Source organism: Gallinula chloropus, assembly GCF_964237585.1.
Source record: "Gallinula chloropus genome assembly, chromosome: 5".
Classification (NCBI taxonomy): Eukaryota; Metazoa; Chordata; class Aves; order Gruiformes; family Rallidae; genus Gallinula; species Gallinula chloropus.
The window spans coordinates 52,787,833-52,809,757 of NC_140090.1; the positions used below are offsets into that span (position 1 = coordinate 52,787,833).

General features: G+C 42.1%; 1 protein-coding gene across 1 annotated transcript; it reads right to left on the reverse strand.

Moving 5' to 3' along the window:
- Window positions 1–263: 263 nt before the first annotated feature.
- MMRN2 (multimerin 2) lies at window positions 264–21,421 on the reverse strand (the record flags this gene model as incomplete). Its single annotated transcript, XM_084264493.1, has 7 exons — window positions 264–956; window positions 1,947–3,848; window positions 4,871–5,044; window positions 6,263–6,331; window positions 7,113–7,219; window positions 8,485–8,607; window positions 21,144–21,421. The coding sequence occupies 7 exons, from the start codon at window positions 21,419–21,421 to the stop codon at window positions 568–570; spliced, it is 3,042 nt and encodes a 1,013-aa protein (XP_084120619.1). The 3' UTR covers window positions 264–567.
- Between the last annotated feature and the right edge of the window lie 504 nt (window positions 21,422–21,925).

Below are 21,925 nucleotides of genomic sequence, written 5' to 3' on the forward strand. Positions count from 1 at the left end.
GCTTCATGTTGCACACAGACTGAAACATTGAATTGGAGTGAGTTGCAGAAGTTTTGAAGGCAGTCTGTGCCTGCCTGTGGTCCACAGAGCACTAAGAGGTAAAATTTGCCTGGCATCTTGGCTTTAAGCTGCTATTCACAAAATATGAGAGTTTACGTAGGAAGAGTCCTTCCTAAAAGCTTTTCCTTGCCAGTGGTAGGGGTGTGTGCCATGGGAGGATACTCTTTATGCCAGGGAAAAGGGAAATTATTTGTGTTATAAGCAAAGAAAGTCCCAGAATTTTTTTTTCTGGTTAGGTGCAGTTCTCACAGTGCAAGGATTTGGGAATGTGTGTGCTGAGACACTTGGAGTCCAAACCATTAGCTTATCACATGAAAGAAAATCCCATTGCTGCTCATAAGCAACTAATCAAAAGCCAAACACTTCCAGAAAAGAAGCATGAAGACAAATCTGAAGTAATGCTATGTTTAAACACATGCAGTAGGATTGAATACATCACAGATGAAGCAATAGTGAACTGATCCATTGCATCTATGGAAAGACACCAATAAAACAAAATGTCACTATTCAAGTTTTAAATATTAGGAATCCAGCCATTGTTGTCCCGGGAGGACTCCGCTTCACCACAGAGCCCTGCAGCAATTCGAAGCATACCTTCTCCCCCTTCTCCATCTCCGCCATAGCAAAAGTAGTCATGGTGTTTCCATCTGGTGCTTTCCTCTGGCTGCTTGAGAGAGTTCTTTTGTACCCACGGCTAAAGGAGAGTTGTCCTAATGCTGGTCCTGAGCTAAACTCCACAGAGATGACAAACAGGTAGACACCTTTATGCGGAGCTTTAAAGTAGCCGTGCTCGGGGAAATAGCTGTTTCCGTAATTGAGGTAAGTTTCATTAAACTTCAGAGTTTTGTCTTTATCCTTTCCTTTTGAGAATCCTACATGGAATGCCACCAATGAGTCTGAAAAAGAAAGAAGAACCCGATTTTAGTAGTGAGCACTCCTCTCTCTGGGATCATCAGGATGGGAGAGAGACAAACCCTACCAGGCCTGATCTCTGGATGCTTCTTTGCACAGCTAAATGCTTTAAATGGGTATGTGCCTGGGATTAGATCAAATGCTTCTCTGGAAATATCTGAACCACTACTGGCACTAACTGGGGAAGGGGGGGCGAAAGTAGAGCTTTTTTGCTGTCCTAAAATTAGTTTGAAATACATTCTCTGCTTATTCAGTATTAACTACAGTTTTGTAGCATGGGTGCCTAAAGGGGCAGATTTTTGCTCTGTGTTACATGTCCATAACCAAGGCTACTATGATGAAGGCTAAAGCTGTGGAAGTTGTGATTACCAGGTGCTTATGGCCAACTATTTACAGTGAAAGGCACCTGGCCAGTCACAGTGAAGTTTAAACTGAAAACTTGTCTTTGAAACATTGTAATAGAAGAGATAGTGTGCTCTCTGGTCAGTCCTCCCTGTTCCACTTGTGCAAGTTACAGCAGATCATTTAATGTATCTGTCCGTGTTAGGAAGGATTTGGTACTTTGGGTTTGCTTCTTCCAGACTCAAACATGGAAAAGAATCAAGACCAGAAAGCCCAGCACTACCCATCAGCTTGAAAAAACTGTTAACTTTGCTAACATGAGCACCTGCAAACAAAATTTTCATTCTAAGCATCTGAAATTGAGTTATTCAAGGCCAGTTTCCCAGAAGCTATAATGGGTGTGATTTTATGGGCCTTGAGCAAAATGCAGCAGTGTATCAACTTGTTTCTCACTCCGACTGCTTATTTTGAAGGCAGGGGAGGATGTAAATAACAACAGAATTTCTCTCTCTAGCACCCGACAGGATACCAGACAGGTCTCAGAGTCAATATGCTGTGTGCATGGAGAATGTACAGCAGGTCTCAGAAGGACACTGGACCTGCACATGAGCAAGTAAAAGAAAAGAACCCACCCTTTTCCAAAAGTTCTGTCTGCACTGTGTTTCTTCCACTTATCACTTGCGTGCTTTCTCTGTGCTTCTCAGGCTTTTTCTTGTCTCTTTGCCTGTCTTGGCCTTTCTGTTGCCTTCTCACTTTTCTGGTCAGCATTGACTGAATCTTTGAAATATCCAAACTTACATTTGAAGCAACTAACTCTTCATTGCTTCCAAATAGCTTTTTAAAAATCAGCAGATGTTCCTCCAGCTTCTGCTTGATGGTTGCTAAATCTCCTGAGAGAATTTCAACAGAAATGTTGAGTGGCTCAATTACATTTGCTATAGTATGATTGCAGCAGAGATTCATGTCACTTCTGGATTCGTGCTTCTTGATTGCCAGGCTCAGATGTTTGATATCATTCTTCAGAGTCATGATATCATTATAAGCAGAGCTTTCCAAGGAGTCATCTTTGGGAGCCTCATAGTTAGGTTCCATATGTTCTACAATGCTGCGTTGACTACTACCCTCACCTGGAGTAGAGAATGTTTGCGTTTCTTCTTTGTGATCCTTAGATGTACGAGCATCATGATGATTCTGTTGACCTCTTTCCAAGAGATTAAATCTCTTCATAACAGACTCTAAAGTCATGTTTTGTTCTCGGAGCTTGTCTGAGAGTTGCCTGAAAGATTCTTGCAGCTGAAATACTGGTGATGTGATGATACTAGGATCATCTTCCAACAGGACTTCCATAAATTCTTCTCCCAGTAAAGACTCCAGTGCTGCTTCGTGCCGCATAGCATCTTCTAAAAGAGAGCTGAAAGAACTGTTAAGATACTTGATGTGTCGATGAATTTCTTCATTGTTCTTCTTCAGGAAGCCTATGTCTTCTGAAAAAGACATGACTTGTGATTGCAGCTGTCTGTTTTCTTCTTGACGGAGGTTAAGGGACTGATGGATAGATGGAAAAGCTGAGGAAAGCTCTTCAATTTCATTCCTCAAGAGATCTCTGAAAACCGACTCCAGGTGCTTTGCATCCTTTGATTGAGTGCCTTCAAGGGAGTAAGTGATATTCTTTAAATCTTCCTCCAGTATATCAGTGTCAGAAGATATTCTCTGGCAATTACATTCCTCCATGTATCTCAACAGTTCTGAATAGTTTTCACGAAGATTGGAGAGAGTATAGTTAAGCTCTGATATCTGCCTTTCCATTGCTGCTTTGTCTTCTTCCATAATAAGAGATTTCTCCATTAAAGTTACTGTAAGGTCTTCTGGCCTATACTTTGAGATATTCTTTTTTAAGTCCTTAAACCACCTCTCTAAAACTGCAATGTTCTGAAAGGCCACATCTGACTCCATGTAAAGGTCTTTAAGCTGCTTTGTATGCCCTGTCAGAATGTCATTTATTTGCCTGATGGTTAACTGTGTGTTTTCATCTTTGGGACCGTGATGTGATAAGAGTTCTGTTAAATTTTTTCTCAAAGTCTCAAATTTATTTTCAAGATTTCTTTGCTCTCGTTTCATGTTTACTGCACTGTGGTTCAAAGCTAAAAATTGGGACTGCTGTATCTTATGAAACTTCTTGAGCTTTGTGTCAGTATCTGCCTTGAGCATGGTGAGATTGTAGTGAATATGAGCCTGCTGCGTTTGCAACTGATTCTCTATGTCTCTTTTCACCTGATCGACTTTCACTGTGTTTTCTTGGACTTTTGATTCAAACTTTGTTCCCAGATCCTGGAATTCCTTCTTGGGCACAGTGCTCTCTTGGAATCTTTCTATGCTTTTCTTGTTGGCTTCCACATCATGAGACAGGTTTCTTACCATGTTTGAGAGGTTCTGTAAGCTTTTGTTGAAGCTTGCCCACATTGGGTTAAAATGTTTTCTTAGAAAATTCTCCACATGGGGAAACAAAACCTCCTGCACGAGCCTTTCCTGGAGATCTGTTAACACAATTTTAAAAAATTAATTCAATTTAAATTCTGCTTATGGAATATACCTTAATCCAGCCAGGGTAAAACTTGGCTATGCATTTTTCTTTAGTAACTGCCATCTTAGTCCTCAAAATCTGACCACATGATAAACTCTGACAATTGCAAAAATAGCCCCATTTTAAATCAAGAGTACTGAGAAGCATGCTGTGCCTTTGAGTCTGCAGAGAGTAACTTAGATATAATGTACTGACTGCTGTGTTTAAGCTTATAAAAACACTGCATTTTGAAACCCCAGGACAGGGAGTTTTGTAAGTGGCCATATCTGCCTGTTCTCACAGTATTTAGCTGGTGGGATGATGCTTGTTTGGGTGTGTCAGAATGTTGTTCTTCTCTGATGCTCACTACGGTGCACCTTCTCCTTCACAAAGTTACATATCTTAACAGCTGAATATTCCAAGCCAGGACTAAATAGCATGAAAAATCTGGAAATATCTATTCCAAGTGTGAATTATACTAAGATCTGATTTCTAACTTTAATGTTCAAACTTCAGTGCCTTGAAGTTCACTGAGGGAAATAGTATGTATCATTAGAAAGCGTTTAGCTTGCTTTAGTAGGTCAAATTCAATACCTCTACCCCCCACCCCCTCACCCCCCCCGGCTCCCCTCCCTCTTATATACAGCAGGAATAATGTTCCAGAGAAGGGTTGAAAAGTATGATCTTTTTAACATACCAGTATTCCACACATATGAGTGTAGTGGATGAGAACAAAAACTAAACCTAAACTCTGCATCCCCACAGAAGAGAAAGAAGCCATAGAAGCAGAGTAGTAAGCTAACAAATTTTGAATATAAGCAACCTCCTTATTCCGTATTCGTATTCTGTAATTCCAGAAAAGCACAAAGGAATCTGCCTTTCACCTCATTTCCCATTTCCCATTTCCAGGTCTTTTTGGTTTGGGTTTTTCTTTCTGCTCTGTGTGGTTTTGCAGGGCCCACTGGCAGGTGGGTAATTCTGCATCAGACCTCTCACCTGAAATGCTCTGGTTTACTTCTAACACCATGCTCGTACCGTTGCTTTCAAATATTCTCTGCAAGTCACCTAAGTTGCTGACTGCTTGATGAATATCACTTTGAAGATCATCCAGTAATGCCTCGTGATTTTGAATGACTTCCAACATTTCTCTTGACTCCACAGATGTTGACACTAATCACGAGATTAAAAAGACAAAGTAATGCAAGGGAGTGCAGCAGCGGTGGGACAGGCATTCCCACATGTACCTCGTGCTCTGAAAACATTTCACTGACATTTAGGGGGATTGTTGATTTATAGCACCTAAACTCACTGCTTCTTTTTGTAAAGGTTCTGTTCAATAGTGTGAAAAACCTAATGTCCTTAAAAATTGTCAGAAGAAATCCCTTTAAGCTAGCCATGTTGGCAGCAAAGCTCTCTTCATTCAAAATCTCCCCACGCCATAAAAATGTTAAGGAATAATAACTCCTTTCAAACCACTTGACTGAAAGGATAGCAAGGTTTAACAACCCTCAATAAAAGGGGACAGGATGAAGGAGGTGTTTCACTAAGGAATCGGAAGCGTAGTGTGTCATAGCTGATGATTGCTGAGGCCCTACAACTGATAGTACTCTAAATACCTGCTAATTTGAGTTGTAGATTTCAAAGTGTACGCTGAAAGTTGCAGGAAAGGGTGTAGCCCCATTGTGCCATCCTGGGGGTCTCTCTTCCTCCAGGTTGCCTTTGACATTTCAATCTATATGTTTCATAAACTTAGTCCTGTAAAGCAATTGCTTATTTGTTCAGTGCTGAGAACATAATGTAAAGATGATTCCCTTTCAGGGGCTGCAATACTACCCCAAAGCCAATTGATAGAGCATAGTTAATAGCACTGCAAGCTACAATATTTCCCACAGGGTAAGGAATGGTCCTTCTTGGATACTCGGATTGGTAGGATAGTGTGTCCAAGCTAGGCATCCACAGTACTTAGTAGTAATAATAATCTCAAAGCTGCTGTGTAACTGCTCTACAGTAGCATTTTGAAGGGAATGCTTTTTTGATAAGATTTCTGAGCATGGTGATGTGCTTTCCTGTGGATCCACTTAGCAGAGCAAGGGGTAAAACCTCCATGCCCTTGTGAGGTTTAACACCCTGTACAAGCTGGCATTCTCACTAGGTACAGCTTGAAACTTTTGGATACTTTGTCTAGAGCATCCGTGGAGTGTTATACCAGAAGTCCTGGCTTATGCCCATAAATGTAGTTCTGTAGAAGCTTTCCCAAATAACGTTTTTGCTAATGATATTGTCCATAGTTTATCATGTTACAATTGTAGCTTAAAAATGCATCTGTTTTTTCTGACCTGTGACTGAGAGGTGATAGAATGGCAAGCAAAATAGCTTTCAAGCACATACTGTGGTTTGAGAGCTCCTCTTCTTCCTGTCCTTCAGTTTGACTTTCTGGCACCGGAATAAAATTGGGATCTGCAATTGAGATGGAATACATCTGTGAAAATGTTTTGGATGCGGGAACTATTACAGTTTAAGGAGACAACACAGGGCAATTTCATATGTAGTATAACTGTTGTGGAGATGGGCTTCTGCATTGCAGATTTCTTTGGGAAAGAACATCTTTGGGGAATTTACTTTGCTTACGGTGCTGCACTAGCATAGAACAGCGGAGATGGTAACCCTACACAGTAAGGTGGTGGGGGGGTTAACCCATGGAGATTTATTACTCCTAAAAAAATGAGTCTGTTGCAAGTATGTGCTTTGGGGAGGGGGAGAATTGGGGAGGTACTATCAAAAGATCTGCAAATTCCTCTTCCTTGATCCATGGTTACCTGAACTTTCTGATGGCCCCAAGTACAGTGAGTCATGCTGTACAACTGACTTCATCCTGTAAACTGACCATAGGGCGTTTCATGTCATTTCTTTCTGCTGTCAGCAGTTTCTACCTGGCATTAGCCATTCCTAGATGGATTTGTACATCTGACATGCCTATCACTGGCAAATGAATGCCTCTCTCTCTGTGTAAAGATTACAAAGGTGCTACTACCAGAGGGATAATTGCAGCTATTTACAACTGCTTCTCCTTTCAAGGTGTCAGTGACTTGGGGCGTAGCAGGGCAGAGGAGATAATGCGTTGATTCTCAAGAGAAAAAGAAGAAAAAAGAAGAAAAAAAGACAAGTAGGCAAACACATCTTGCTGCAGTGACTGGCATCTCGCCATGAATTCTCCGGCTTGTTCTCTAGCTTTCCTTACCACGCTGTTCACAGTCCTTGCCAATATATCCAGGGCAGCATTTCCACTGCAAAGACTTCAGAACCTTCTGTTTCACTTGATAGACTGGCTTCAGCGCTGTCCTGTACCTGGGGAGGAAGGCTCTGGGCATTAGATTGCAAATTATTATGTGGCATCGCTTGGGGGAAACTCAGTGACTAGCAGCAGCCCCGTGCCAAGTGTGTCCTAGATGACTAATGCAGAACACAGCTAAGGAATTTGTTGTAAACTGTTACTGCTGCTGCTCAGTAAACAGTTAGTCCACAGCAGGTTTTTTTCCCCCTACATGAAACATAGGAGTACTTTCTACAGGAGTAGCTTTTCAGGAGCACTGCCTACAGCAGGAGGTGTGTGCAGACTGTCACTGCTGTTCAGTGAGCTTCTGTGCTCTGCCTCACACTTTGTCATCCTTTGGTAGAGAGCTTTCCCCAAAGCACATCGGTTGGCACTGATGCGACACATCAGTGGGCATTGGCACAGGTGGCAGATTTCTGTAACTATCAGAAATGCAGCTGTAATATTTCTTCTAATAGCATCCTTTGCAATCAAGTTTGGACTGAGCTTGAAGCTCTGTAATATCCTGATGAGCTGTAAAGAAAGCCTCATTTTTAAATGGAGGTTCCAAAACGTACCAAGGAAGATACAAATTTGTTTCAAACTCCTCTAGAAATAATTGTGGAACTTTTTTTTTTGGTTCAGAGAAAGAGATATTACTTGTATTAACAAATCACAGAAGTTTTTTTTGCAATCAAGTAGTACACAGGTGTGAAAACATGCAGGTGAGTGTTAAATGCTATTTCACTTCAAAACTGTGTTGCAAGTCAATGTCTCCCAATTCTAAAAATGTACCAGTCCTGGTACTTCAAGGTACAGTATTGGCTGTACCAGTACTCTCTGGGCAAGCAGGGCTGCTGAAGGAAGAGGAAGTACTTAGGCAACTGCACATCTCTAATTCCTGCCACAGAAATGGTCTCACTGATGGCCACAGGCAGATTTTATTTTTTTTTTTAAGTTGTGTATGCATTATGACCTGAAAATCATGGAAAATGTATGTGCTTTTCTTTTGCTTTTTTTCCTTTTTTTTTTTCTTTTTTTTTTTCCTTCTGAATAATGTATGAGAAGATCTGAAATATCTCTTAATCACCTTGTAGTCCTGTACTTGATGGCTTGGAAAGGCAGTTGTTCTCCCAGGTTACTTACTGCCTGACCACCTTGCATACCTAAAGCTGACCTACACCACTGAGTTGATCCTTTAATTCTTTTTAAAATGTGCTATTAAATGCATCTGAAATCATCCTTTAGATACTTCAGAGAAAATGCTCTTTTCTTCAGTGGTTTTATTTAGGCTACTTACATGATCTTCTGGCAGTCTGGTGCTCCATTTAGACAGGGCTGTTGGGAGTTGACAATGTACTTCTCCTTCATGCAGGCTTCTATGTACGTTACCAGCCGGGACTGCATGAAGGAGCACCAGTTCCTAGTGGAAGAAAAACACAGGAAGGGAATTTGAAGAAAGTCTTTTTTAGTCTCTGCTTTGTAACAGTGCCAAGGAAGAATAAAAGGCAATAGGGACTTGGAATTTAATTTTTTTTTCTCAGGTGGATGATGAGGAAAATGGAAAATGCTTGCTAGCTTCTCCCTACGCTCCCAGCCCCTTTGTTTTCATTTGGGATGTTTATCTGAGTTTGTTACAAAAGGGTGGATTGTCTGAACTTTGATGCATTAGTTCCATTTCCAGTCCTTTCATTTAGCAGGAGAAATTTCCAACTCGTGATAACCTGTGGGTTAATGTCTCTTTAAATGTCGAATTGAATTTCTCGGCAGGTTGCCATTTCAGATGCCTAATGACTGACTCATCATGTTGAGGCAGACTGTCTTTGAAAACTTCAGCTGAAATAAGCTCCATTACTTATCACTATCTTCCTAAGTAGTATTTCTTCAAGATAGTACAGTTAACTGACTGGATTTTATTAATAAAAATTATAAATAATTAAAGTAATTTCTCCTATCACGTGGGAAAATTAGGGGTTTTTTTCTTGGATTTTAGTTTTATGATCCTAGCAAGGACAAGTGAGTTTTATTTATTCTGGTAATTTTTTCAAGTCAGAATTATATAGGCATCTATTAAACCCAAAGTGTAGGTGATTCTCTTCATTTGCAAGAGTTTAACATCAAGACATCGAAGTGTTAGTTGAAGTTTGATGGTTAAAATACAAGATCAGAAGTAGCAGGATGTGAGGAGTAATAACTATAATGGGAAATGGAAAAAAAACATTATTAGCATCTGATTAGTTAGTAACTTCAATTATTGTTCATAAACTATACACATATTCTATGTATTGTTACTGTGTTTATAAGAGTTGACCAGTTAAGGATCCTACCACTCTCTGTGACTAATGATGAGTAGAAAAGGGCTGTGAGAGCTGTGTTTGGACAAAGCAGCTGTACAGATAGAACGGTTCCCTGCACTCACAGCATTTTATTCTGGCTACGCAACCTTCAGAGCAACAGTCACTGAGCCAGCAACTGTATTTTAAGAGGTGAGCTTTCTAAAAAACAGTTTGGCTACACATCCCACCTGTTCTAGGAGAGCACAGAAAACTGCACCACACCACTTAACGTGCCGATGTTAAAGCACACTAATCCTCTTTCTTAGGGAAAAGGGAGTAGGGGAGAAAGACATTAAAAGTATATCCCAGCCTTACTGTCATCGCTAATTCACCTTAGCTCTCCAGAGTGTGTATTTATAGACAGGTCCAAGCTGACAATTCCTGTCCTGGGAAATGGAAGTGGGGATTGGATTTAGTTCCTCTCTTCAAATGAAGATGCAGGTTTTGAGGTTCTCAGAGCAGCACACCAACTCTGACAGGTCAGCATCCTTGGTCTAGGCTCTGCCACAATGACTTCCGCAGTCCATGCCACTGGGGCATCAGGCAGGCTGCAAAGGGCTCCATCTTCCCCAGTGACCCATGAAATCCAGTTCTTCCCTTTGCAGCAGAACCTGCCACTCCTCCCTTGAAGCTTGCTGGGTTGGGGCACTGAACTATTCTGAACCAAAACACTAAACTCCACAGTTTAATCACAGTCTTGCTTTCCAGAAGGGAAGATGGGCATTATACAGTTGCAATAAGTGTTTGGCTCCTTCATTGCTCCCTCATGGTAAAGCATCTGCAGAGAAACAGGTCTCTCATTATCTGTCCTGGTTGAATACTCTGTGCTGTTCCATGTCTGTCTGACAGGTGTACTAGCAGTGACAAGACCTGGTTACTGTGGTATTTTTTGAATATTGGTCTTTCTGATAGAGCCACTGGCAATTAGGTAATGGAAAGTTTGAATGCTCAAGAGTAAACCTGATGAGAGAGCATGTGCTATTTTCACATGATTTGGTGTTTTCCTCCCTTTGTCTGGCACCTCTAGGGATCTTCCCGTTCTACCTCTAGTATAGTCACAGCCGTTACTATGAGCCTTGGAGCTTGCTAGTGTTGATACATGCAGAGCATCTGCTTAAATGAAACCTGGAGGAAAATTAGAGATCCTATCATGTGCCACTATGCGTATTGTAGAATTCCTTTCCCTTGAGAAATCAATGCTAGTTTCTCAGAACAAAAATACTATCTGACTTCATGCAGCACTGATCATGTCAGACAGGGTACTTGGGGAGATCAGGGGGTTCTTGTACTCCCTAAGTTTGTCAGAGCTTGTGTCTTAATGGGGCAGAGCATTGTGTGGGAGAGAGCTGTATCTGATAAAGAATAGCTGAACTTTAGGCAGTATATTTTTAAACGGGAACACAGGAACCAAATCTCTGATAATCAGCATATATGGAAAAAGTTTGCCCCCTCCAAGTGAGTTGCAGAAACAATGAGGAACTGCGTCCAGCACAAAAGCAGAAGCTGTGGCCATGGCAGCTGGGCAGCCAGGAGGAGGGGGGGAAGCTGCAGGGAGGCTGAAAACATCAGGAGGAAAGGGCAGGCAGACTGGGCAAGCTGAGAATGCTTTGCCAGGCCTCCTGGAACATAGGCAGCTGCCTTTGCTCACGCATTTCTTAAGGAAAAAGTGATTTGTGATTTCAGTGAACACCAATGCAAGCAAAATTTGTTGTCTCTTAGAAGCAGGGTCAGGAATCGGAGGAAAGCCTGTGGTGCTGGGAAAGCTGGACAGAAAACAGGCTGCTGCAGCTTTGGGTTTCAAGCCACAACAGCTGTTTGGACCAGCTGTAGTTTTAAGGCCTTTGCAAGTGACCAGGAGAATTTGTGTGGCTGGTACTGATGGGAGTCTTGTTTCCTACAGACTGTGCCAGAAGACAAACCCTCTATTTCTTAATCAATCATTGCTCTTGAAGACTGAAACATTCTCCTTGTGTCACCAGGTGGGTCAGTGAAAGCCAGCAGGCCAACACACGTGTTCAGGCTGACGTGTTCCCCAGCCTTTAATAGGCTGCATCGCTTTTCAGTGGTCAGTGTAAGACAAACAGCTCTGAGCAGAGATCTGGTTTGTGCATGTACCTAGGCTGTACTCTCTTATACCCCCCAACAAGCTGTAGCTGAGAGCAGCTTTTCTCCATCAACTCTCAGCTTTTTTTATGTTGAAATAAAGTGACCTGGTGCTGCCACTGGAGCTTTCTGGCATCGTTGCTAAGTGCAGTATCTTGCGTCTGCCCACGGGATGCCTGCCAAATCCAGGCAGGAGGCTGCATTCAGTGTGGAAACCTCCTTTTAAAATGGGTTTCTTTGGGCTTAGTGTTTTGTTCTTTCGGAATAAAAAACAATCCTGCCCCATGAGTCATCTGGGCTGGTTTGTTTTTCCCACCATACATAGCCCTCAAACAAGTCCTTTGAGTCATGTAAGCCACACAGACCCAAACCAAACATTTACATGCATGAACACGTGTGTGAGCAAGAACGTGGCATCGCATGACTGTGAGTACTTCTGCTGTGTTGCACATGTAAATGCACACACAAATTCAATGGGAAATACAAAGATTCCCTTTCAAAACCTGTAAATGTGCAGAAGGTATGTGGTGAGCTTACTTTTGGCTTCCCACTTGTAGAAAGGGGTTATGTTGTATCAGAATACGAATCACTGGCTGATTCTGGATTCATGCTTATTTTAGACAGCTAATAGTATGCTGAGTGAAAAGCATGGGGAAAAAAGGCAATCTGATGGATTGTCAATAAACACTTATTTCAATGGTAGTCACATTCTTCTGTGTCTATTTTTCTTCAGTGTCTGCTCAGTAGTTCTCCAACACTTGATCAGAAAAAGTAATTTATGGAGGTGAAGGTCTACACAATATCATGTTTTATTTTTAATCAGAAAAAAATGTAGTAGTTTTCAGTTCTGTTGAGCTTGCCAAAATTTATTCTGTCATCAAATAAATAAGGCCTCTGCAATGAGGTGCAGTATGGATACCTGAACCCAAAGGTGAAAATTTTTCTTGCAGTATCTTTTGCACATCTTTCCAAACCCTTCATTTAAGGAAACTGCTTTCTGTTACTAAAAATACTCTTTAACTGTATTAACCTTGAGGAAAAATATGTCATTCTTTAATATTAAAGTGGAACGATTGATCTACGGCTCAGCGAGGCGAGCAGGAGCTCTGTGCTGACACCAGCGGGCTCTGAATAAGGCTGTGAAGTTTCAGAGAGCTGCTCTTTCCCAAATAGCACTTTCTTTATTCAGCTGCTTTCTGGAACACAGCAGCTTTGTGTCCTGCTTCTGCTTTTTAACTCGCTTTGTCATTCTGTGGCTTCATTCACCGCATACATAACCCACTTAACACCCTCTGCTTTTCTCTTTAATACAGTTTCCTTTTGATTCAAGCTTCTGCTGCCAAGGAGAATGGGAGTAAAAAGAAGCTGCTCATGTGAGGAGAGCAGAAGATATTTTCTCTCCAGTCTGGTGAATGGTAAAGTTTATCACAATACTGCAAGTTAGAGCAACACTTGAGGGAAGCCCAGAAAACTCAGGGCTGCAGATGTTTCATTTGTTCAGCTGCTTTTCCTGCTTCACATTCCAAGCAAATTAATGTTAATTTTTAAACCAGGAAAAAAAAATTGTATTATTTTCTTTGCTAGACTAGGTCTGTGTTTTGGTTTGGTTTTGTTGGGTTTTTTTTCTCTAGCCTGTATTCTAGTTTCCTTATTGAATAGAGTCTTTACATGCCACATTTGCCTTATTTTGAGTTCAGTGTGTTTTTCTGAGGTTAAATATCTCTGATGACAAAGCTTTCTGTATTTAAGTAAGGCACAGCAAATTTAGGTTAGCCTAAGATCACTTTATTTAAACCTTTAAGGTCTTTAAACCAAAACCTGATATTTTTTTTCTTACATTGGATAGTATTTCTGCTTTTCCCAGAACAGCAAAATGCAGGCACCTCTGTCTCTGATTACAGGATTGGACCAGGCCACCTTGTATCACAGCAAACAAAATAAATCTCTCAGAACCAGGAGATAAACAGAGATGGCTGGTCTACAGTAAGTATCACTCCGCTCAGATGGACACAGGGTGGTCTCTGATTCCCGCACTGCTACACCAAGAACTGCAGCACAGTAATGTGTGCAGTGCCCCCAGCTCAGCCAGGTACTTGTGTACTTGGTTCTCCTCGGTTTCGTGTTCCTCTGATTGGCACTGCAGTGCAGAATTTTTGACCCTTCCTTGTGTGATGGAGTTTTTTGTCTGAACAAAAGCTTTGGGACTTCAGGCTGTAGCTTTTTGCTAAGTTATGTTATTCCTTGGGCTCTACTGGCATGACTCAGTTGTCCTTCACATCACTTTCCTTGGGTTTCTATACTCAAGGAAGCAAGTCACCATAATTACTTTGAAAACTCCTGCCCAGCCATTCCTGTGCCTACCCCTGACAGAGTGCACAGCTTTCCAGGGCTGCAACACTTTCCTCTTCTGCACAGCATGAAAGGCAACAGAAACGCAAATGCTGCTGCTTAAATGGGCTAGAAGATGGCAATAGAGGGCTGTGTTCTTCTCATTTAAACAAGTAGTTTTCCCTTGACTTCTACAGAATGCAACCTGATTTATGCTAGTTGAAGCAGGAACAAGAGCAAGGCTTTAGCTGGGGAATAATCTATGTTCTGTTTTTTTCCTCAGCACAAAATTCTCACTGACAAGAAAAAGCGGCCTCAATAAAACAGAGGTAAAATACTACATTTTAATTAATCAAAACTAGGACTATGCCTGTCAGTTTTCAGACAGATGTATCTTGTTGTGCGTCCTGGAAGGTGTTCAGCTGTTGAAAAGGCTGCTGGCTCTCCCGGGCAACACAGTGTCCCACTGGGTTTTTAATTAGTAGACAGTGAGTGATTACTGGTGGTCTGTCAGTGAATTCAGCTCTTCCTGAGCAGCCAGCAGCCCCATATTAGTCAGACATATTTCTGTCTTTCCCCTAGGATGGGTAAAGCTACTTCTCAAGTGGGATCTGGGATCTTCCTGTGGCTCATCCTATGAACCACTGTGGTTTTCCACTGGTAGGTAGAGTGGTTGATGTCTGGTTTACCTTAGCAAGTTATGGTGTAAAGAGTGGCAGAGGTAGGTTCAAACATGGATTTCCATACCATGCTGAAAGTCTTCCAGAGCTCTGAGTAATGCTGGTTGAATGACACTTCTGCTCCAGCAGTAGTGCCAGTTAGCCTGTTATCAGTTGGGACTTGTCCTGCAGAATGTCCTAAAAACTTAGTGCGGTGAAGCTTTTGGACCAAATCCAGTCCTGAGCATGGAACCTCACTGGGAGCAAGAGCACAAGCAAAAGGAGATTCAGCTGGGAGTTGGTTTTGAGCCGAATCCGAATCCTACCATCGTATGTCATACTTCAGTGAAAAACATGCAAGAGGTTTTTCCTCTTCACAAAGCACGCACAGCCACTGCCTCACTTTTATTATCCTCCTTGCAATAGAAGCTCTACAGCCTGTTTGGAGAGCAGCTTACTCTTGGATTTCATCTCTTGATTCCTGCAGACATAAGTTCACCCCTAGTGTAGCATGCTCACTCCTTTGTCAGATCCTGTCTTGAAGCAGGATGTGCAGGATGATGAGCTTCCCAAACAACATGCAGCCATGGTGCAGGCAATGCACACCAAGGTTTGCCCTGATCATCTTTTGGGCACGAGTGTAATTTTGTCCAGGGTTGCCCACCAATCATTTGTTCAAGGGGTATTGACCCACACAGGAAGGTGTCCATTCCATGTGGTAATGGTGCTGATGGAAAAAGGGTCACGTCACTCCCATTTATAAGAAAGGGAGCAAGGAGGACTCAGGGAACCACAGGCTGGTGAGCCTCACCTCTGTGCCTGGGAAGATCATGGAACAGATCCTCCTGGATGACATTTTAGAGCACAATGAGGGATCAACGTGTGATCTGGGACAGCCAGCACGGCTTCACCAAGGGAGGGTCATGTGTAAACCCAGGCCCTACCTGTGGCAGGGGTGTTGGGACTCTGTGATCCTTGGGGTCCCTTCCAACCCAGCCCATCCTATGATTCTGTGATGGTTCTGTGGCTATGCTGGAACAAGTGATCCCTTCCTCTCTGCTGAAAGAATGGATTGCTGCAGCTTACATTAATGAGCTGTGACCTAAAACAATCCTTTGGCCACGGGGGTTCCATAACACCTGCGTCGCATGCAAAGATGCTGTTGCTTTTGCGTCAAACGTGCCAATGGGGATCCATTCCACCTGCAGCCACACAGCTCCACAAGAGCCACATATTAAGAGAATTTCCTAATGTTCTGCAAGGAACCAAGTGCCTAATTTTTATGGGAAACTATTGCTTCTGTTAGTGAACTTGGCACTGTGAAACCTATTGTTGAGCACTAAATAGACATTGCCCCAGTTTGCAGGATGTCAGGGGCTAAAAGTTATGTTTAGCTGCATTTCATCCAAACTTGCTATTTTTTGAAGTGTAAGTTCTATGCCCCTTTGTTGGGGAAATTTCAGTATCCCATAAGCTTCCTAAGAAAGCCCCTGTCTAGCTTTGAAGAAAGAGATGAGTCAATGTGAAACTTAATTAAATCAATGGATGTTTTCCTGCAAAAGCAGACCAAAAAAAATCTATTAAGATTGAACATTGTTCTGTCTTTCCCTACAATAAGACTGATTTGGGTTTTCTCCACTCCTCTACACCCTGGAGGGCAGTTGTTGTGTATTTTGACACCCTGGGTAATTACAAAAAGGCCTGCTGCTTTGTGGCTGTCTAGGTGCCAAATTAAAGGAAGAGGTGTGTGTTTCAGCGAGATAACAACACACCTGGTTAACATCAGGAAGCTTTGCTCTAATTAAGGGTGACTTCCCAGCATCATGCGTGCAAACCTTGAAATACGTTAATGCAGTTAAGCATTTACTTATGCTGAAGAATTCTGCCTTCCTATTTATAGATAGGGGGGGGAGTGTTAGGGATTTTCTGTTGGATTTTTTGTTTTGCTTTTTTTTCCCAGACATGTTTTAACTGTAAGAAAAATCCCAGTATATGACAGGCTGAGTGTGTGTTTGTGGATTAGAGAGGAAGAAGGAAACTAAATCGCCTACTCAACTGGAGGGCAAACCCAAAGCAGGGGCTACTTGGCAATGAGAACAGTTTTGGAAAGACAAATGCTGTGAGATGTAGTCATGGACAGGGAAACCAGCTCTAGTTGCTTAGCTCCTCCCCATTTCATCACCGCAGTCCATCTCTCCCTTACGGGGTGAGATATCCATCTGGGGACCAACTCTGCCAGTGCGGTTACTGAGGGGGAAAGCTAAAAATAAACCTCTGCTTTTTCCTAAGCTTATTTTTAACCTGGAATGCTGAAGCGATCTGGTTCACAGTGTTACTTGACAGGCAGGTCAGGCCAGCTCAGGGTAGAGGCAGCTTTGGGCTCAGAGCTAGTGTGTTCTGGGATTGCACCTTTTAGATGCTTCTCTTTTTTTTCTTTATTTTTTAGTGAAATATGAATGCTAAGTGCATGAAATCTTGAGTTGTCAGCCTGACTGTTCTTGGTGCTGTGGGTACACAGATTGGATTAAGGTTGGCTGCGCTTCTGCTCAGCACTGAGAAAAGGTGGGAGCCCTGCTTGGGCTACAGCACATTGCTTCATTTGAGAAATAGTTGCCTGGGGGAGAAAACAAGCCCCTTCTCAGTGTAATTACAGTTGCAGTTTTTCTATGGATCTCTGATCAACAGAGGTCAGGTTATAGAGAAGATAGTGTGTTCTTCCCAGGGCCAGGGAACCTTTCCTTTGAAAGGCTGGGTGACGGTGCTCCTGGACCCCATACAGCCACATGGAGAAGGGCATCCATTGCCAGTGTGCCAAGCTCTGAATTGTGCAGCCTCAGGGAGGGCTATATGCTTACATGGCCCTCTCCTTCAGCTCCCCTGAGGTCAGGTCAGTACCATGCCTTGCTCAGGTGTGTGTCCTTACCAAGTATTTGATGGAAACAGCTCTAAACAAAGAAAAATCTCCAAGGCAGCTTGTGAGTTTAGGATGAGTTTTCACAAGCTGTTGGGTGTATCATCCACATAGCAATTGTCAGGATAACAATAGGGGGGTATCATCTCATTGATATGCTTATTATTCCTTTTGGTATGACTTGATCAGACAGCGGTTGAATTGGTTACACCCAGTGGTGTTAAGAGTACACGATGTTCCATGCAAAGCTAATGCAAGCTCTTCTTTGATATTTACTGGATCACTTTTAGAACTTCCACGTATCTGGTCATGTCTTGGGCAGCTTTTCAAGTCTCATTTTAGCTGCCTGTATCCACATGCTGGAAAGCCATCAGTAAACAACAGAGCATCTGTATGAAGTTCTGCATTAGGCCTATGCTGTATATGGGAAATGAAGAGTGAAAATCTATTTTTGGTGTTATGCATTGAATATTTATGAAATCCAGAACCTGTTTTGACTGTTCTTACTCTTCATCTTCCATTGCTAAAACAAATGTTAATATGTCCCAGCTGTTTCACAGTACAGATTCTTTGTGCTTTCATTTCCCTTTTTAATTCTGCTGTAAGTTTGGGTACACATGGATCCATTTACCTCAGCTACAGAGTAAAACATCTAAAGTCAAACCAATTAGCTCAGCTGCTCTTGAGAAAGTAAAATTTGGTTTGTTTTTTTTTTTTAAAAAGGTCATTTCCTTTGGAAAATTGGCCTCTTTTTTGATAGTTTTGATTTTGTAAGTTAAAGGTACAAATACTTGTTCACTTTGAACATGTAGAGCTTCTCTTCAGATACAAGCAATAGCTGAGATACTAAACTGTCTGTCTCCTAAGAAGAGTTACAGAATCACAGAATCACCATTCCTGTCCTATGCTAAACCATATCCCTAAGTACCCAATCTACCCTTTTTTTAAACACATCCAGGGATGGTGACTCAGCCCCCTCCCTGGGCAGCCTGTTCCAGGCCCTGACAACTCCTTCAGGGAAAATTTTTTTCTTAACATCTAATGTGAACTTGTTGAAACATGAGGATTAGTGTACACACATTTCTTTTAAAAAAAATTGTCACCTAAGGGCCCGTGACTTCTTACTTATTTTTCCATTTTAAAACTCTATTAGAATAATCTTGTTGTGAGAGGAATTCATTAGTAAAGTAACATAAACATTCGACTGGCACCTAATGAGTCATTTCACCTTACATGTTGAAACAGGTACCAGAGGATTCTAATTACCTTGGATGTATTAGTCATAATCATCTCAATATTCAAATAACTGCACTAAGAAAAATAATATGATAAATTTGTTTTAAAAATAAGAATTTTATAACAACCACTGTTCCTAATAGATAGGGGAAAATAGCGGAAGGATGGGGGAAAAAAACCCCCACATACATAATTTTTGTTAGAAAATTATGAAAGTCAAAACTTTGTCTCAGAGACAAAGTTAGCATAGACTTTATTTCCTAGTTCTGAAAATGAAGTATTTTCTTATTTCAAAAGAAAGCAAGAAGTGGGACATGGCTCTGGTAGAAAATTAATCCCCAGCACCCCAGGCTTGTTTTTATGGCATGTCTGTATCTCCCTGTATCTCTTAATTCCTGATTAACTTCTGGTGCTTTTCTTCTTGCTCCCCACCACCCACTCCCCCTTTAGAGATACAAACCCAGTTCTCAGATGTTTTATCCAGGGCATGTGTCACACTTGAAGGGAGGAAATACTGGATTCATGACACCTTCTTGTCTCTACACAGCAGGGTACTCCAGCCATGAGCTCCTGACACACGCTCGAGGACTTCAGGCTCCGAAGGTACATTGCTTGGACCATTTGCAACGACCTATAGACTCTGAAGTGCAGTTACAAGGGGAACCATGCCATCCCTTCATATTTGTACTCAACCCTCACTTTGAGGCACAATTCCTCTCAAACTCTCACCTTTCTTTCATAACACATACCAGCTTCCTGTCCTCGTGTGTGCTACGAATGTGGTAGCACTGGTGAAGGAACAAATACCTTAAAGTTACTGCCAGACCAGATTTTGATTGCCTGTAGTCATCAACGTTTTTCCCAGTTACAAAGCTGTGTTATGATTTGACTCATTATGTAACTATCCCCATAAAAGGAGGAAGTATTTATCTTCTTTGGAGGAAATTAGGATGAGTAATAGCTGGTGCTGAGCTGAATTACACAAGCTGGTGCTGAAGAAAATTATATCACAGAGAAGAAATCCCTGTTAGTGTATTACAGTATCTTGCGGACCTATACGTGCACCTAGTACGTACTTAGAGTTTTCAGAATGCTTTCAGCATTTCAATGAGGAATGAAATCACCACCTTGCAGTATAACAGGAAGGTCCAGGGTACCACTTAGGCTTTGCTTTCCTTTCACTGACAGTGTCTGAAATGCATTAACCAGGAATTGGTGAATGCCCCATGCGTGTCACTACCGAACACTATCCATCACAAAACTGCAGCTCAGCACTTACAGGCTTTAGAAAATTACTTAAGGTTAATGGTGGGAGGTATGGATTTGCTGGAAGACGTAGTATGAAGGGTTTTAATACACTCACTGTGCTACATGCAGAAGGGACACCTTAATTTTACATGTAGATGAGATTAGAAACACGGTTGCACACTTTAGTTTGTATGAAAGGGACATGTGACGTGAGCAAGGTTTATAGTCTCTTTCCATCTCCCTTTTTCCCTTTCCTCAGGAGCATTTAAAGGGAAAAACACTGGCACATCCTAAAGCACTGAGCTGTGAGCAGCACTCGCTGTGCTGCTGTTTCGGCTCTCCCATACAGGGCTCCACAGTACTCATCCATCAGGGCTATAAAAGATTCATTCACTGTCCTGCTTTGTTTTCATCTATTTTAAGCATTGAGAGACCTACTTACATGCCCCATCACGCTCACAGAAATCACTGTGTTTGGAAATCCTTCTAGTGAAGCACATGCCTTTCCCACTCAGGATGGCTGCTCTTCTGCTATAGATTACCTGGAGAACCATTTCATCGCCATGAAAATCTTTTAGGGGTGGAATTTCTAGGCATTTCCATGCCGCTTTGTTTTTCCTTACTGTGCTATATTTACTCCTCACTATTTTTATTTTGCTAACGTCCTGTCATTCTCTTTCCCTCTCCATTCCCAAGGCCCAAGTCTGCAGCCAGGCACATTCCAGTGGTTGCCAGGGTCAGCAAAAGGGATCCACATTGGTTTGTGATGAGAAAAAGTCAGTAAATTAACTTCATCTATTGCTGCTTTGCCAGAAAGCGTTTTGTTTTGTGGTGCTACAGCAGAACTGGAAGGATGCATATCTGCCAGGTGTGACCAGACCCCTAATCCCATTCTGTCCTTTCAGACTAAGACAAAGAACCAATCTCATCTGCAGTTTTATTCTCCACAAGCGATTCAGCTTTTTGTTTCCGTAGGAAAAACGTTTAATCCATCCCTCATTTGGCTATAGATCGATCCCTAAAGACTAACATATTTTAATGAGAAGCATCTAATGAAAATGATCCTTTGTCAACAGGATATGAAGGTGCCAGGCAGGACTGCCCTATTGTTATGTGTAAGAGACGTTAGGGTACTTACCCATTTCGGGACTCCAGGCTTGCAGCTTCAAAATCCTCTCCCTCGTGTGAGGAGATCACGCGTGAAGGGTAATCTTGAGTATCTTCCCCGAGCCTTTCTGCCTCCCAGTAACCTTCTTCCTCGTGTGACAGAGGATTCCTCTGGGGATATGCAGAGGTCTCATCAGTTCGTGGCTTTGAGCCGTGCACCAAACCATCACGATACCCATGATGGTCTGAGTGTTTGACCAGCTCTGCCAATCCTATTGCATTACAGATGAGCAAAAGCTTCACTAGCATCGTGGGGGTTTTTCCCACCCAGTTACACCTGTCTGTTGTTCTCTTCTCTGAAGCTTAGCCTGGATTAATTCAGGAATGCTCCAGCAACATTCTTTAACTGGAAAGTTGGAAGAAGGAAGGGGGAAAAAAAATTGTAACAAAGAGCGGAAAAAGCTTTTGACCCTCCCAGCTACTGTGGAAACGTCCGTGGCTGTCAAACAATGTGAGTCTGGTTCCTGTGTGGGGCTCGAGCGTCTCTAGCAGAGGGGGGGAAAAATGGTGGTAGGAGTACAGCTTATTCAAGGAACTTCTGAGCTTGGCTGCCTTCTAAACTTATCTGTGAACAGGAACTCAGCTTTTATCAACTGCCTTCTCCCTCAGGCACAGGAAAAGGATGTTAGCTTTAAAGGAAAGGAAGAGAAAAGAAAGGAAAGAAAATACTGAGTGGTGTAACAGACACTCGTTATGGTGCCAGAAAATGTAGCAGACCTGTTTGCTCCAGCATCTGTGCGTTTTGGTTTTTAA